General features: G+C 43.2%; 1 protein-coding gene across 4 annotated transcripts in view; it reads right to left on the bottom strand.

The window, feature by feature from the left end:
• WDPCP (WD repeat containing planar cell polarity effector) overlaps positions 1-18284 on the bottom strand; it is a 259086-nt gene that overhangs the window by 24170 nt on the left and 216632 nt on the right. For all 4 annotated transcript variants that reach the window (XM_075925595.1, XM_014569024.3, XM_075925597.1 and 1 more), the window contains one exon: positions 2808-2955. In XM_075925595.1, coding sequence (XP_075781710.1) covers positions 2808-2955 — 148 coding nt within the window. The remainder of the gene's footprint in view (positions 1-2807; positions 2956-18284) is intronic.

Here is an 18284-nt window from a genome sequence, read left to right as displayed (position 1 = left end):
TTTGGCCACAGATGGGTCGGGAGAAAATAAACCTTTGGTAGTGTGAAAATGCACATCTTGTTTGCTTGTCATTTGTTAATAGATGTGAACAAGGGATGTTTCTTGGAGTCACACAGTCTCTAGCAGGCGTCAATTTCTCTTTGAGCCAATATAGAAGAGTTGTTACTGGAGTTTCTTTTAAACTCACATGAGGGTGGTCAGGGTTCATGTAGTTTCGGCAGTTCTAAGGAGCCAACAATGAGGGTCAGAAACTCTCTTTATATTTGGTAGCTCAGCAGGAGGCAATCAAAAAACGTCAGGGCAGTGGATCTGCTTGCTTAGGGTCAGCTGCTTTCATAGGGTTTTAGCAGTTTCGAGGCGGTGTTGGTGAGGGTCAGAAGTTTTTCTTTATATTCCCCAGCTTGGCAAGAGGTAGTCAAAAACCTCAGGAAGGCAGAGCCGTTTATGCAGCTTCAGTGATTGCAAAGAGTGGCTAGTGAGGATGAGCAATTTGAGGTGACCCCCTTGGGCTCGCCTGTGTTAAAGTGGTCAGGCCAGCAAGCCAAGAAAAGCAAGTGAAGCTGAACTCCGGATTAGCGGATACGGGAAGACCAGCAGAGCTAGAGTCAGGGCTGCCCTATGACTATCAGGTACAGCGGGGTAGGGAACCTTTTTTGAGTTGGGGGTCGCTGATCCACAGAAAAATCAGTCAGGGCCGCACACAAACGAGAAGCAAAAAAACCCCAAACCAAAAAAACCCTGACTGAGAAGAAGAAAGACTCTCCCCACATTCCCCTCACACACCAGAGTCTAGGAAGGCTCAGGCTAGTAGATTTTGTGTGCTCCAGCCCCACAGGGTATGTCTAGACTACATGCCTCTACCGACAGAGGCATGTAAATTAGACATACCGACATAGTCAATGAAGCGGGGATTTAAATATCCCCTGCTTCATTAGAATAAAAATGGCCACCACGTTGTGCCGGCTCAGCTGTTTGTTGGCACAAACCTGCAGTCAAGACAGGGATTGGTCGACAAGGAAAGCCTTTGCCAACCGATCCCTTATGCCTCGTGAAATGAGGTTTACAGGATTGGTTGGCAAAGGCTTTCCTTGTCGACCGAGCTCCGTCTTGACTTCTGGTTTGTGCTGACAAACAGCTGAGCCGGTACAATGTGGTGGCCATTTTAATTCTAACGAAGCGGGGGATATTTAAATCCCCGCTTCATTGACTATGTCGGTATGTCTAATTTACATGCCTCTGTCGGCAGAGGCATGTAGTCTAGACATACCCACAGAGGGAACAGCAGGGGGAGGGGCCTAGAGTGACAGTGTGGGCTCCCCAGTGCTGGCAGGGAGATGCCAGATAAGAGATGTGCAACCCAAGATATAGTATCCCCACCCCTGAGGCTTAGTATATATCATTCAGTAAAAGGAGAGCTGAAGGAGAGAGGGCACATTTCTACCTCTGCATAAGATGCATGCTGGCATTGGTCCCCATTCTGGACTGTAGTTTAAATTGTTGAATTAGATCAGTACAGCTGTGTACACACCCCAAATGGTCACAGCCAACAATGTCACACTAAACGTTGCAGGAACCGGTTGCATCCAAATTCTTTAGATTGCTCTGAAAATCTCAAGTGTGCTTTTTGTGTTTAAAAACTGTGTGAAACTCTCATTTTGGCATTAGCCTACTGTACGCTTAATAGCATGATCAGTGCACTGAATATTGTCAGTATTACTCCAAAAGTCCATCCTGTTTGTGTGGGTCAGAAGGCAGAATATTGATATTTGGTAAGGGATGTATGTGTGACTCTGTCCTAACCAGGAGTCAGCGGAAGCAATCACATACCTGCAGCTAGGACAATATGCAAGTACAGGTTGGACATTTCTTATCTGGCATCCTTGGGACCTCACCGGTCCCGAACCAGGGAATTTGCTGGATCCCTGCCACAGCCTCCAGCTGCCGACTCTGCCAGCTTGGGGGAGGGAGGGAGGATGAGGGAGGGGAAGAAGTGGGGAGACTACGTCCAGCCCCACCTGGGTTGCTGGCGCTGCTGCTGCTGCCTGGGCTGGACTGCCTTCCAGGCTCTAGCAGCCTGTGCTGCCGTGGGCTGCCAAGGGCTAGCTCTGGCCCTGGTTGGGCTGCTGGGGGCTGCTGAAGGCTTGGACTCCGATCCCAGCCCCATGGCAGCCTGTAGTCCCATTTCCGCAGCTGTCTGAGGCTCTGTCCCTGCACTAGCGTGTGTTGCTGGGGCTGCTGCCAGCCCCAGCCCTGGTTCCGCTGTTGCGGGCTGCCAAGAGTGCAAGCTCCTGCTCTGTGGTAGCCTGTAGGTTTTGGTCCCAGCCCTGGCCCCATGGTGCCACGGGTTGTCGCCAACCCAGTCCCAGTGCCGCAGGCTGTTGGGAGCTGCCAGGGGCTGTTACTGGCTCCACCCCCGGTGCTGTGGGCTGCTGCCAGCCCCTGCCCCATCCTACTGCTTCAGCCTGACCCCTCCTGGACTGCCCTCCTGCCACTAGGTACCAGGGTTCTCTGACCAAGGAACATCTGTGGTCCTGCCGGACCGTGGATGTTGCAGGACCAGAGAATTGCGGATGTGGGCAGTGCAACCTGTACAGTATTATCTAATTATTACAAAATTACCAGAAAAGGTCTATCACACAGGAAGGTAAAAATAGAATCGGCACACTAACTGTCCTTCAAAGCACTTGAAAGTCCTTCCAGGTTGGTATCATTTGCAAATTGTATAAGCATAGGAGTTACAGCACAAGTTGCAAAAGCTAAAACGCTTCACTGCTAAACTTACACCCCATCCATTCTGCCGATCTCACCTGTTAGAACTGCTCTGTGCTGTGTGTCTGAAGTTTGAGCCAGAAGGGGGGAGGGTATCCTGAAATGTCTGTTCCTCTTGTGATGTTACAGATCGGGTGACAAAAGCTTCATCTGTGGTATCCTCAGTGTTTCCATGCCCCAAAAGAGCTGTTAAAATGATCAAATTGAGACATTAGATTTGATTGATCACAAAGAACAAAACACGCTCATTATCCCCAATTTGCTCTCACAATAAGCCATTCAGGTTATTTCAAAACTGCCACATAACACAAGAGATAGGGATGTAAAATCCCGTTTAATTAGTTAACTGGTTAAACATTAAGCTTACCAGGTTAACTGATTGAACAGGGGCAGGTGGGGGACCATCCTCTGCCTGCTGCAGCTGGGCAGGAATTTTTCCCAAGCCACAGGTAGGGGCTGCTCCAGCCCAGCTGCTTCCAGCTTCATGCTGGGCTGCCAGCTGTCAGCCTGCACGGGGCTGGAAGTGGCAGCTGGCAGAGGGTGGTTTCTAGCTCCCAGCTTGCATGGGGGGTACAGAGGGTTTTGGTGGCAACCTGGGGCAGGAGGGGATGGTGACTGGGGCAGAGAGCTGGGGTGCGGGAGATGGGGTGTCAGAGGCAGGCGCTGGCCAAGAGGCACTTACCTAGGCAGTTCCTGGCCAGTGGGACCCTCATGCAGGCTCTGTGCCTGCCAGCAGCCACAAACCACTCAAAGCAGCTGGCTGTTCCATGTAGCTTTCCAGCCAGTAGGAGCTGGGAGATGTGCTGGGGGTGGAAACAGCATGCAAGGCTTCTCTCCCCTCCGCAGCGCGTGGTGCAGACAACAACAATGAGCAGTCAGCACTTGGAGTGGCACGGAGCTGCTCCATGTCCAAGGGTCCCAGCGGGACAGGCTGCAAGTTGGATTAAAAGACTTGGTGGGATGGATCTGGTCTGTGGGCCGGATCTTGCCCATCCCTGGTCTAGCGGATGACATAGATTGTGTTTCATGTGAGCTTTTCTCTACAGCAACACTGATCAACATTCATACACTGCATAGCCTTTCCCCTTCACATCTTTAAAAGAGATTAAAACAAAGTCAAACTATTTTCCCTACTATTTTTGTTTTACTTAATTTTAGTTTACGAGACAACACTGACTTTAGGACCCTGAAAATAGGGAGATTTTAGCATATCAGAAGCCTTAATTTGAGATGTGCTGAATCTGAGAGACCACTTTTTGAAAAGTACCCAAGCCATCTAAAAAGATGTAGAAAAATTGCATACTGTAGGTATGACACTAAAAAAAGAAAGCATAATCAAACCCTAGGCTAGCAGAGTATGGATTAAGGAAAAATCCTGTTACAGATAAAGACTTTAAAAGGTTTTTCTCAAAAAATCATAAGACCTTTTGCTTTTTTTCCCCTTTAAATCCTGTTTGCCCCCCTTGTTCTCTACCTCCCTGAATCCTGCAATACCTAATCTGCAACAATACCCATGGTAACACCACAGGCAGTGGAAAGAATATAATGCTACTGCAAGCGTTACCATACTGTTGTATTTTACATTTTGGCCAGAGACCCAGAAGTGCTCACCAGCTTAGGAGGGCAAAGACACTTGGGTTTCTGATCCTTCAGTTTCTAAAGGGCTAACTCCCCAAGCTTGTTGCGGACTGTTATTACGTGTCATGCTGTTCTTGTGTGAGAGAAAAATGCAGTGAATGAGCCAAACAGGAGTAAACTAGCTTATCTACCATACCCATAACTAGCGTGCTCTGGTTGTACTTGCTTCACAGATCCACACACATGGAACTGTGCGGGCAAGGAACCATTAGAAGGAGTTAGCTCAGTAAGGGGTCACATGCCTGGATGCATGCTCACAACAGTTCCTAGACTGAATCTATTAAAGAAGAGGCATAGATCCCATTCTGATTCAGTCCCCTTGTCTAGAATAAAAACTGCAAAGAGAAGCAGTAAAAGAGGGAGAGTGAATGTGTATCTAGGGAAGCAATACACTATAGCTGGAAAATTCAAATTCCTAGTAAGTAAATTAGAATTTCTTCTACTGAAATCTCCAGAGATCCCTATTCTTCGAAACGAATGAGTAGTAATCAAAGAAGAGAGAGGGGCTGAGCAATTAACTGATCTAACAAGGAACTGCAGAAACTATTTTTCAGTGTGTCAAGAGCTCCAGATACTGGCCTAGACATAAGCCACTAACAGAACTTTTGCCTTACAAGCCACCCTAATTTTGGTGGACTAAACTGTAAGACCCTTTGGGAATCAACAGTATATCTCGTAGCTGTTTTCAAAGCACTGGCCTATCCATTTTCAATTGGCCTAGAAGTGATTCTGTTTTTCAGCTCAGAACCCAAGATGAGCTACCAAACATTCCAGTTCTCACAATATAAAAAATGAGACCTAGATTCAAAGACTAGTTTAACGTGGTTAAATGTATGCCTTCTTGTTATGCCGAGCTGTGATACACAAGTCACACGCTGAATGAGACTGCCAGAGGTCTGGTCTACATTGGTATAACTAGGTCTCCCTGGGATGTAAAAAATCCCCCCTTCTCCGAGAGACGTGGTTATCCTGACCTAACCCCTCAGAGTAGTCAGCATTAGATTGATGGGAGAATTCTCCCATTGACCTAACCCCCCTTCCATCTGCACACAAATCATGCTAACAAAGGGCTTGAACCCAGAGTCCCAGGACCAAAACTAGAGTCAAACCAGGACTCAAGGTTCTAGCCCTATTGCCTTTCAGTGTAGATGCAGCACCTCTTGACTTGTTTGGTTCTGGCAGTCTGCCAAAAGTAGGGAGCCAGAGGAAGGCTTGTGGGGTAGGGGAGAGCAAAGCTTTGTACCAAAGCTGCACAGCTACAAGACACCCAGTGTTACAAGGTAGATGGTGACCGAATCCCCTTTCAGGTCTTGGTGAACCCCAGAACATCACAGTTGACCCTTCATATTGTTTCAACATAGTTAATGTTTGTATTGCAGAGAGAATCGAATTGTGCTGTAACAAGGAGACATAAAGGGCTGAAGCCTTGGACATGTCTGGTCATATGCTCTTGTTACGACATAGGTAGGTCACATATAAATTAAAGCATGTTGTGTCCAGGACAGGAGACAATTCTGATGTAACCTCATCTGCTAACCTGGATATTTGTGTAGTGTAGGCAGGCCCTTAGCTATACCAGGTTACACATTATTAAGTGGGCGTGACCAGGTCTGAGGCAGCATAATTGAGAGTAAGCAAATCTGCCATCTACCAATTTACACAACCCCTCTGAATTTGGCCCTATACATTCTGGGAAACTGGCTTGCCCTTAGGCATGCTAATGAGTTTTGGCACTTTCACATCTTGGAAACAATTTGAATGCATCTTAGGATCTGTGTGCAGAAGTTAATTATATCTGATGGATATTCAGTGCTTAGTGTGAAATGAATTAAGTTTGTTTAGTTCCTAGGAGGTAAGAAGCCACAGTATTGTTGCCATAATCACAAAAGCAGCATTGCCCATTGCACTAAGCTGTGCTCAGCAGAGGCCAAAGACTTGAATGGGTCTATGCTTCGTTCCTTACCTCGAAAGGGGGTCTCTTCAGAACTAGACTGAGGAACACGAACAGAGCGCAAGGGAAAGCGTGTACATGCTGTCTCTTTTCTGTGGATAAATATTGGCATTGTGGCACTTTTTGTGATCACTAAAATTATTAACAAATTTAAAATATTCACCAAAGTCCGTTCACATGTAACCTGTAGATAGTATTTTATCAGGTGATGCGCAAGTCAATCCCTGCATCTTTGTTTACTTTTAGGACAGGGAGGGAATTCCTTAGAACAAATCAAAAACCCATGAGCATGAATGATGATGGTTCCAAAGGCTTGCCAGAGATCCTAGTACAGGGGTGGGCAAACCACAGACTGTGGGGCGTATCTGGGCTTTCAGGACTTTTAATCTGGTCCACAGGATTACTAGTCCGGGGGCATAGCTAGGCTAAGGCAGTCTCCCTACCTGCTGTAGCCTCATGATTAGGGATGTTAAGGACTAGTTGACAGGATAGTCAACTAGCTGCTTCCCCCGCACCTTGCTGCCTCTATCAGAGGGGACAGTGCCGCATGGAGCCCAGGATCTCTGTGTGGTGCTGCTGCTTTGAAAGGCTGCCGAGGCATTTCAAAGGGGTATCACCACATGGAGCCTGGACTCAGCTGGGGACTACCCAGCTAATCCTGAGCTCGGTGCGGCATTGCCACTATGAAACACTGCAGTGGTGTTTCAAAGGGGGAGTGCCACCCTATCGACTAATCGAATAGTCAATGCATTGACTACTTGATTAGTCAATTACACGATACTTAACATCCTTACTCATGATGCTCCTGGAAGCAGGTGTCACATCTCTGTGGTCTGTGGAGGAGGCAGAGAATCTCCATGTGCTGCCCCTACTTGCAGTTACCGCTCCCCACAGCTCCTATTGGCCAGGAACAGGGAACTACAGTCAATGGGAGCCACGAGGGTGGTGCCTGTGGATGTCTGCAGAGCGTGGGGCTACCTGCCTCCACCCCATGAGCCACTGCAAGACATGCCAGCTGGACATGTCATGTGCCAGACATGTCATGTGAAGCCAGGGCAGGCAGGGAGCCTTACTTAACCCTGCTGAGCTGCCACCCTGGAACCACATGAGGTAAGTGGCACCAGGCCAGAGTCTGCACCCCACATTGCAACACCCTGCTACAGCCATACATTCCTGGCCTGCCATACAATTTTCCTACCCGAATGTGGCCCTTGAGCTAAAATGTTTGTCCACCTCTGTACTAGTGGCTTCTTTCACTGTAGGTGGAATGAAAGAAGGAAGAATGACCTTTGTATATTTTGGAGGCAGTGGCGCAGGAGAAATCATGATGGTCCATACAGTCCCAATGCTAATCCTGATGAGAGGACCTAGTGTTACTGTATGACAGGATATATCCTAGAGAAGTCTAGAGCAGCTCAAAACTATGACAATCAAATTCTCTATTATCTTTAGAATGAAGAAATATATATCTTCACTATGGATCCATGGGTTTGTGTTTCTCGTGGGCACAGATTAACTTTTAATATAACATTTTCCCTCAGACATTCCTTAAAAGTTACTTTTCCCTACATCTAATTTAAATAACTCAGATCTAGCCAAAATGGCATGAATACAGCATAGAAGGGCTGAGGGGATGGTTCATATATGGATTAGGTTTATGCTAGGATTCAGGGCTAAATCAAGACTTGGTCTGGTGGTCCTGGAAGGCTCATAAGTTGTTTACACAAGATTTCAGTCCTAGATGATGAATACCCTTCAAGATAATGTGTAGTCTTGGTTACACCAGAACCATAAAATAGGCCTGTTCTAGGTTTGGCTCTTGGACTCCTCAGTTTTCTGAGTTCAGATGTAGGGATCTGAATCTCAATTTCCACAAAATTTGAAAGACTTCGGAAATCAGTTTCTGGCTTTGCCTCTTTTCCTTGAGAGAGTGAAAGAGTTCATTTTCAAAGAAGTTATTTTTACCTCAAATGCTACCATATTACTGTACATCTTGCTAAATTTACAAAGATCACATTTCCCTGGATAAGGGTGAGAGAGCATTATATGATGATAATATATGTTTAAATTAAAACAACATGCTCAAGGAATACATATATATGATGACGCCCTCCTAAAATTTACTTGTAGCTGTGTTTGTGACATCTGGCACCTAGCTTGAAGAGCTACATCTAGTTCTGTAGAAAACAGGTTTTCATATTATTCAGCCAGACAAACATTCTGAGAAGACTTCATGCAAGAGTGATGGAATTCATACTCCTTCCCTAGTGGTGATATTATGCATCATTACTTAAATGTGTCTATTCTCTATTGCCTCTGTGCCTGCACATTAAAAAAAAAATTCTCAAGTCTCCTCCACAGGACTTTCAGGGATAAAATACATCTTAAGACATGTGATCACATGGCAGAATGCAAATCTTTTTTTAATATTGTTTGCAAAATTGACAGATCTACTTAACAGAAGCCATTAAAATGTTTACAAAGTAGGAGCTGCTCTTGTAAAAATACAGCTTTTTTGACATGAAAAATAAACTAGTTGATAAATGCAAGATAAGCCATTTGACTTCTTCTTTGTGTGCTCTGCATGGTATGCACAGCCAATTCTGTAAAATCTGATGTTTACAGAGCAATCCTAATGTACAATCTCCTTAGGCAAAAGGGACACAAGAAGCCTTTAAAACGCTGAAGCAAGCATTTAATCAGAGTTCTTCATGCTGATCTTTGAAAAATTCAATAAGTTCAAAAAATGTAACTCCCTCTAAAGATAAAATATCAGTTTTTTTGCTTCAGGAGTTGCAAATATATACCAATGAACTCCCAGTGAACCAGCCAGACTTTGGCCACTGTTATTTTAAAAAATAAACCGTAGGTTGCTCAGAAACAATACAAGCACTCAAAAAATACAAGTAGTTGGTGAGTAGAAGTGTTACCATAGAATAATAGCTCAACTAGTCAACACATATACACTTCTTTTGGTACCTTTAGTCAGTTTCCTTTCACGTGGCTAGCTATTTTAATGTTAATTACACATTTCTTTATTTTACATGCTTGTTTCATAGTGAAAGTGAGATTTTACATATTTTCCTAAAAATATAAAGGAGCTAGTTACGTGCAAGTAATTACCCCAGAAGTGTAGTACTGACTATGACCATATGTGTGTTACACAGCTGTTCCACCTTGATTCTAATATAGCTCTGGTGTTAGAGCATGTGAGGGTATGCATAAAGTCGATAGGTGACGTTCTAGCACCACTGAAGTTAACGGAAGTTTTGCCACTAATTTCATTGTAGCCTGTATGTGTGTGGTGTGGTTTTGTTAATTAATCACATGCATTTATAAGATGCTCCTCACCAGAGCATCTCAAAACTATTTACTAAATTAATTTAAAAATATATGCTGATAACAGAGAGTATCTACTAGGCTACTCTAAAGCCTTGTTAATTAAAAAGTTGTTTCCCAAGTGACAGTCCAGGAGCCACAGAAAAGCCAGACCAAAGAGGCTGTGATCCAATATGACAAGATCAGGCTCTGATGGATTGCCAACTGGAACAAATTCCGCAGGCAAGCATCTACCATTGCAATGCCCTCCCCGGCAGACACTCTGACTTCAATTTTATGAGCAGTCTCCTGACAATAAAAAGGCCTGCATTTCCAGCTATACTTTTGGTAAGTCTTGCAAACCATGTGATCATCTAATTATCTTGACCATGAGCAGATACACATTTGTCAATAGTGGCAACGCATGCTATAAGCTCTGCTGTCATGGTATAACATGATCAACATAATACCATTATTGTTTAGTAATTATAGCAGGGGATAGGCTTGCAGGACTTTTGGGTTTTATGCCTGATACTGCTATCGACTAGACAGTTTTTCTTACTCATAAATGGTATTTCTTTGGTGCACAAGATTAATCTGTAACTGGAAGGGATATAAATTACAGACTCACAAGAATATTAGGGAAAGACAACCATTTGAGCATAGAAGATAGACCAGTTTGGCCAAAGGCTGTATCAGTAAAGGTGTAAATGCATACTCAGTGTCTTAGGCTATGTCTAGACTGCTGCTTTTTTTTTTTGATAGTTTTGTTGGAAGAGGCTTTTTTTAAATTTGGCCCGTCTACACTGGACCAAATTTTGGAAAAACCTCCTCTTTCGGAAGAGCCCTTCTTCCTCATGGAATGAGGAAGACAAGGCTTTTGAAAGAGTGCATCTGCTCTTCCATAAAAAATGTCAGAAGAGCAAACACGTTCCCCGGGCATGGCGGAGTTTTTGTATCCGGGAAGAACTCTGTAGTCTAGACACAGCCTTAGTGAAAGTTGACACGGAAGACTGGACTATTCTGCTTTGTTCGGGTCCTCATACCCTGCTCATCACTACTATAGCTAAGGGCTTGTCTTCCCCACCATGCTACCACAGTGTCACTGCACTGATGGTAGCACGTCTGATAAGATGTACGGTGTTGATGGGCGAGTGTTCTTTCATCGATGTAATAGTTCCCACCTCTTGTTGAGAGGTTATGTTGGTGGGAGAGCATCTCCCATGGACAACGCCATGAAAACAGCAATTTATATTGATATATCTTTTGTTGCTCAGTGTGGGGGATTTTTTTTCCACATCCCGGAGTGACATAATTTACATCAACTTAAGCAATATTGTAGACAAGCCCTAAGTCATGGTAGATTGCAAACTTCCTCTTATTGCTATTCTAGGGAAGCATTGCCTTTCTCAGCCTAGGAGCAGAACTGCTTTCAGAACCTTATAAGGTGCCACAGGACTCCTCGCCACTTACTATGAACCTGAGGCTCTTCTGGGCCCTTGATGTACTGGCACATGAAAGTAGACAACTCTTAAATGGAGAGTGGTGTACCAGTCTCCAAGATCCAGAGAGGGAGTGATGGATGCTGGAGTCCTCAATGTTGAGCTGTCTCAGGTCCAGGACAGGTCTGAGACCTCCCTTTGCTTTTGGGATTAGGAAATAATGGGAGTGGAAACCTTACTCATGTAAAACATCCTCCCTGACTCCCAACTGAAGCAGAGATTGAATCTCCTGACCCAGAAGTACTTTGTGAGAGGAGTCCCTGAAGAGGAATGAGGAGGGAAGGTGGAAATGAGAGGAAGAAATCCACTGGCATGTGTATTCCACCTATACAGTGGTCAACAGCTAATGGCATGTATGGATACAGAACCAAATACTGAAGAAATGGAAAAGGCAGTTTGCAAACAAAGAAAAACTGGGCTCTGGCATCCTGGGAACTGGTAATTTCTGCTTCTTATGCCTCTTCTTAGGCCCTGGGGATGGTGACTGGTGCTGGGACGCAGGCATGGTAGGAGGCACACCTCCTGGCAGTTAGTGCTGAGTTTGACTGACTTGTCTTAGATGAAGGTCTCCAAGTCACCTCTGAGAGTAGAAACTTTAGCCTGGTTTCATGATCTTTCCTCGTGCACGGCTTAAAGTCCCTGCAGATTTGGCCACACACCCCAATATGAGCTTCTCCAGGACATTTCAAGGAGCTTGAGAGTGGGTTGCTCACTGCCAACCACCATTGAACTGTGACTCAATTTTAACTGGCCTCTCTATTGACACTCGCCAGAATGCAAACCAAGCCTTTCTTTACAGCTTGTAGCACAACATTCTGTATCTAATTTTGTCTTGAAAAGGGACAATTTCCTTTAGCCATTTTGTCCCCATAAAACATCCGTCTTCAACACTACTCCTGAGAGATTGGTTAGTGAAACAGCCTGGACTCCAAATTCCCCACAAGAGTGAAACCTTGGTGTTCTGCCTCATACTTATTAGTGTCTCTATGTCCTGGAATTGATGAACCCCAGTGCAGAAGAAACAGGTGCAGTGTGAAAAACCAGAAGTCAGCAGAGGGAACCACCTTGAGATAGGAGACCAGCAATTTGAAGAGATGCATTTTTCGGTGAAGAGAGGAAAGGTGTGGAACACCTAGACTTCTGGGTTTACATTGACTGTTCTTTGACAAGAAGGCTCCCTTTTGAGGTTGTCAACTTGCAGACAATCATGTCCAGGTGAACAAGGTTTTGGGATGGCGCTGCAAAATTTTGGAGCAAGTTTATAACTAGGCGATAACTGTTAATTATGTCTCAATCTCTCAAAAGGAATGATGACAGATGGCCTAATTGTTAAGATACTAAATCACAACTCCCTGTTCCTGGAAATGGGTCACTAATACTGTTCTGAACTATATTTAAATTCTAGGTGCCAGCAAAACCAAAAGGGATATTGCAGCACTCAAAAGTACAGGCTCCTAAAGCAAAACTGCATGCACAATTGACTTTGAGAGGCAATGAGGACATGTAGGTACCCATTCTCTTTATTCTTTTGATATGAAGAAATTCCATGGGGAACTGGCTCCAATGTCTGCACAGGCCGACTCTATGTTGAACATTTTGGTGGCAACCATAAGAAGTCTAGTCAGGCTAACACAATTCCAAGCAGACCATTTCTTTCAAACAAAATAAATTAAGCAGCCCCCCTAAATTAATTATCTGAATTGATGCTAGAGTTATTGCGGGTAGCAAAAACCCTTGGGACTGAGGTCACAGCAACTATGGCAAGGAGGTCTTGTATTGACTTTATCCCTTGGTGCTTTTGTTCTGAGAAACAGCAAGAGAGGGATGGACAATTTTGAATCAAGAGGAAAACAGAAGAAAGTCTACGAAAACTTGCACTGCTAATGAACCCAGTCCCCTCAGCTAAAAATGATGAGACTCCATTGCTGCTGAAACAGAAGGAGGCAGCCTCTAATGCCAAGGATCCTGAAGGTAAAAATCACATTACGTGTGTTCATGTGCCCTCAGACCTCTGCAGCTGGAGACAACCCTTTGACTTGGAGGGACACTTTCTTCTTTCCTTGCTTTATAGAAGAGACATATCGAAAGTTACCTCTGCATCAGGAATGAGCTCTATTGGTATATTCTTTGCACTTCCTGTGTGGCAAGGCAAGCAATTCAGGGCCTGATTAAGGGGATCAAGGCAACTACTCCAGTAGGGGAGAACCATTAATTTTCACTTAGTGGACATTTCTCCCACTAATGAAGAGTTAAGCCAGATGGCTCTGTGGGCTACATTAAAACTCAGCGGTAGACCTGTCTGATAGGAGATGGAATCTTGGTAAGCATTTTGTAGATACCAAGACACTCAGCAAGGTGGAATTTCTTTTTCACATCTTCAGTGAATTCTGTTGAGTAGGAAAAAGGGGGAAAAAAGCAACAACTCTGAAATCTACTCCATCAGAGCTCTGGCAAAGTACAGGGAAATAATTCCAGACCCTTTGAAAAAAGACTGAGAGTCTCTTTTAATGTGTAGTTTGGTGTTGCTCTCTTTAGGAAGAGGAGACTGACTCCCTGAAAAACTGGCTCCAGATGAACAAATCTGAAGATTTTGTGCCAACATTGTATTACACTTGTGTTACACGTAAGGCTTGTCTATGCAGGGAAATTAACCCTAATAGTTCTTGCGGAACAAACTATTGTGGAACAGCTCACTGGGTGGACACTATTCCAGAATAAAACTGATTTTATTCCAGAATAGTTGCTCAACATTCAGGAATAAAGTGACTTTTTTTATTTTGGAATAGAGTGTTCAGGGCAGTAGATATTCCACATCAGCTGTCCAGTCAATTTTCTCATCCCAACAAGCCTTCTGTATGCAAGGAGAATGAAGCATCTATTTGACACCACTAGATGCTATTACGTAACCTTTGGGGCACTGGGCGGAAGGGAATGGTATTATTGGGCTTCTCTTCCTCAAAGCTAATATGACTTTTTCAGACAGGGAGGTAGAATCAGATTTAACAATTTAGTGATATTTTGAAAAAGAACAGGGTCTTGCAAAGCAAACTATTTTGAATACCTCCTTTCTGATGCTATTACCTGAAACATTAGGGGCTTGCCAAATCACTATTGTCTGAGGATGGTGGACAAGTGGCTGTTTAATGCTCAGGATCTTGTCACAGTTACTCCTCAAATAAGTGACCCTTATTTTTAAAGAAAGATTATCTGTAGAAGCCAATGATGGAATATATTCACCCTTTGCTGGCAAGACACATAAGGGTTTATTAATACATATCTTTAATGTCTTTGATTTGGCTGAGGGAGAGGAGATGTTGTCTAGTTGGACTCACTCTGCAAATGCAAGCCTTGACTATTAAGGTGGAAAATTCTGGAAGGACTGTTGAGGAGGAACACCTCCATCTTCCAACAAAGACCTTTTGAACACCAGCATGACCTTCTCATTCCAAAAAGACTTGCCGTTCTTTGTCAGGCAAAACTTTAGCTATGAATCTGGGGCAGAGTGTTTGTAACAGGTGCTAATATGGATAGGCCTGACAGAACCGAGGCTGGTTTATGCTGCGCCTCATGCACTACAAAAAAAAATGACAAATCCTTCTGTTTTCCTCCAAGCTTTTTTTTTTTTTTTTTTAAATTTTGCTGCTCTGAATACCACTGGACTATCTACAACTGGGAAAATTAACATTCAGAATGTTTCCAGAGTATGTAACTGTCAGCTCAGCTTGTGCTGTTCAATTTGGCCCAGTACATCTTGCTGGCTGATAAGTAGTGCAAGGTCATTCACACTGCCATCCCCAAATTCCTGCTGTTTCATTGGCTGCTCAGTTCTGTTCAGGTGTGATGTGAAAAAAATACCAGTCAGATAGAAACTGACCTGGTTTCCTGGGAAAATCACTGTATAACAACAACTACAATAGTAAAGCCATCTACCTGACAAGATAGTGTAGTGCTTAATTAATACACAGACAGCACTTTGAGATGTTTAGATAAAAGATGCTATGTAGTTGAAGATTATAATTACTTCCAGTAACAACTGTTAAGTATTAAAACAATCACTCCAGATTGCCACAGAACTTCATCACATATGCAAAAGCAGTGCCAGCAATATACAGTTTGTAAGATTACCAACAATCTTTGGCATTTTCCTTGCTTGCCTCTATCATTTAAGACACACTGGAATTGATGTTGCGAAGCGCTTAGTGCCCTCAATTCCCTCAGCACCCAAATTTGGGGAAAACAAATGATGGGATGTATGCACTTTTTACTATTTATACTTTTATAGTCTGAATAGACAAGCCAGACAAAAGGTGCAAAGGGAGAAACAGAGGCACAAAGAAGTGAAATGCCTTGTACAAAGTCAACAGATCAATGGCAAACTGAGAATAAATTCAACTCTCCTGACATCCAATCCAGTGCCGTGCCCACCAAATCACACTGCATCTCTTGCTCCCTTTCTTCCTTTAAGTGTTTTTCACCAGTCCTGGTAAGAATGGTGGTGTAACATAATCCCGTGCCCATGTGGCATGTGACATAGCCCATAATCCCATTATCTAATTTGAGCAGTCAGATGCCAGGTTCCTTGATCTGGTCCTCATCAGTAAGTGCCAGATTAGAAAAACCTGAGAACTCTAAACCGAAGTTGCTTTCTCATTTTATACACTGTACATCTTGCAAGTGCATTATGCTTTCCAAAGCGTTTCAAAAAATGGTTAGCATACACAGCACACAGCTGCAGACTATACTTAGACGTGTGTGACAGAGCCACAGCTAAACTCCATGGAAGCGTCTCATCTGGAACTCCAATAGAGAGAGCGAGAAAGCTGTCAGGAGAGTATTCTCTAGGACAATTCTTTCCCAGCCCTGGTCTGAAATAGGATATATACCCATCTTTTTGGGGTAGGAATTTGGGAAGGAGTGGGTGATCGTGAGGAGGATGTATTTTTACTGGAACAATTTTTCCAGCAGGATCTGTAGTGAGGAACCTTTTTGGTTATGAGGTGAGGCTTCTTTTTGTCCAGGGAAAGGTAATTAGTTTGAAAAGGCACTGAGGTTAGCTACCTTGACATTTCTCTTAGTGAAGTCCCAATGTAACATATTCTGCCTCAATGTAGTTGATCCAAGGTCTATGTGGTAGATCTCAACCAGCTACATCACCACCAACTTGGACTGGTTAAACTGAGGTTAAAAAGTGTTGACTATGTTTTCATTACAGAACAAGTTGAGATGTACATCCTGGTAAACTATGCTTGGACGGCTAATGCTGGTGTCTCTTCCTAATGCTAAGCCTTTAATTGACCTGCATTTTCATTTCTCTGTCAAGAGCTCCTAGAGTCTGCATAGGCCATTTATTCATGCTTCTCCCTAGGCTTTGCAGAATTCAATTTTTATTTTGCTAGGATAATATCAATGTTTACTTTTAAGTATTTTTATTTGTATCCATTTAAATTCGTATGGGAGGGGACAGAGAATTTTTTAATGTTGAGGTTCAAAAAGTTTAATTTCTTTAACTGTTAAAACACAAATTGTTGCCATCACCTATCAAAATGTACAAAGTAAATATCCTTAAATACAACTCTAATAAGCTCCAAAGTAGCATTTTTCTTACTTTGCCTATTTGTAAACTTAGGTTATTATCAATGGAAATAATTTTCTGTGTCAGTTTGTGTGTGTGTTGTGAAATTGACATTTGCCAATAAATGTAATCCTGCCAACCCTCATTATCTGTTTAAGTGAACACATAAAAAATACTCTAAAAAGCCATTCTAGTTTACTGGAAAAGTAGATTTTTATATATTGATGTGATTAGGTGGGTCAGTGGGCTGGAGGCTGTCTCATTTGATCCCTAGTACAGCACCATGCATGGTGCTGCTGCTTAATAATACTGTAAAGATCATACAAGACAGGCTTTCTTTTTCCCATCTGCAATGTTCGTCTGAATTTTATACATTTACCTACCAAGATATTTGGGCCCTGATGCTGCAATATATTGTACATTGTGAGCTGATCCACTGGAATACGGCCCCAATAGAAGGAAATGGAAGTTTGCCTGGGTGCAGCAAGCCAGCTGCATGCTGTATGGTAGATTACAGTAGTATTAGTTCTTTCTGAAATTTTCACTATATTTTGGTGATTAGCGTTTCTATACATATACTGTTTACTCTGAAGAGTTGGTACATTTTCTGATGAAATATTTTATGAGTGTTGTCAGTATGTACAATAGTGATAGAAATGTAGCCGTGTTAGTCTGGGGTAGTTGAAGCAAAATGCAGGACAATGTAGCACTTTAAAGACTAACAAGATGGTTTATTAGATGATGAGCTTTCGTGGGCCAGACCCACTTCCTCAGTATGTACTATATTGTGGAAGCTCCAAAAGTCCTTCATGGCTATCAGGAGGGTAATATATTTTAAGAGACATCAAAGATTTAGCAAACAAACAAAAAACCAAGGGAATTTAAAGGAAAACTAAGTCTGTATGGGACACGTTCTCTTCCCAATGAACACATATGCCTCTTAAAATTAACAGGAGTTCTGTACTTAGGAGAGACTAAAGGTCTAATTTAAACTAACGAAAGCCAGGACATGTAAGACTAGTATTCTGTCCCTTTAAAGATTTTTCCCCCATTACACACCCATATGAATTAAGAATATTCTCAGCTTTTACAGAGACTATTGTAATTGAGCTGAAAATGAATGCAAGCAGTTTGCCTCAGAAAAACAAGAAAGTACTTTTAAAATAATTTGTGGACTGTAGTTAAGTTTTTTACTGTTTAACCCATGAAAATGACATTTCTGATTAAAATTTTCTCCTATTATACAGCTGCCTTCTAAGGGCAAAAAGAAAAAGCTAAACAGTCAAGATGTGCCTGGCCAAATCGTTAACACACCAGTGCACATATTTAGCTGACAACTGCTTGAAATGTGAACCATTTGCTTACCCTTTCTAGTTATTTCAAAACTGATTTGGGCTTAAACATCTGAAACCTACAGGTGTTAAAATTCTCCCACTTGTCAGCAGCGCTGGCCTTATCAGACATGGTTTCAGGATGTGGTCAGACTGGAAGAGATAACCAACGACCCCACAGGTGAAACCCAAAGAACAACCTA

Source organism: Pelodiscus sinensis, chromosome 3 (genome assembly GCF_049634645.1).
Source record: "Pelodiscus sinensis isolate JC-2024 chromosome 3, ASM4963464v1, whole genome shotgun sequence".
Lineage (NCBI taxonomy): Eukaryota > Metazoa > Chordata > Testudines > Trionychidae > Pelodiscus > Pelodiscus sinensis.
Note: the sequence above shows the minus strand (reverse complement) of the source record. Positions and strands in the feature narration are given on the sequence as shown.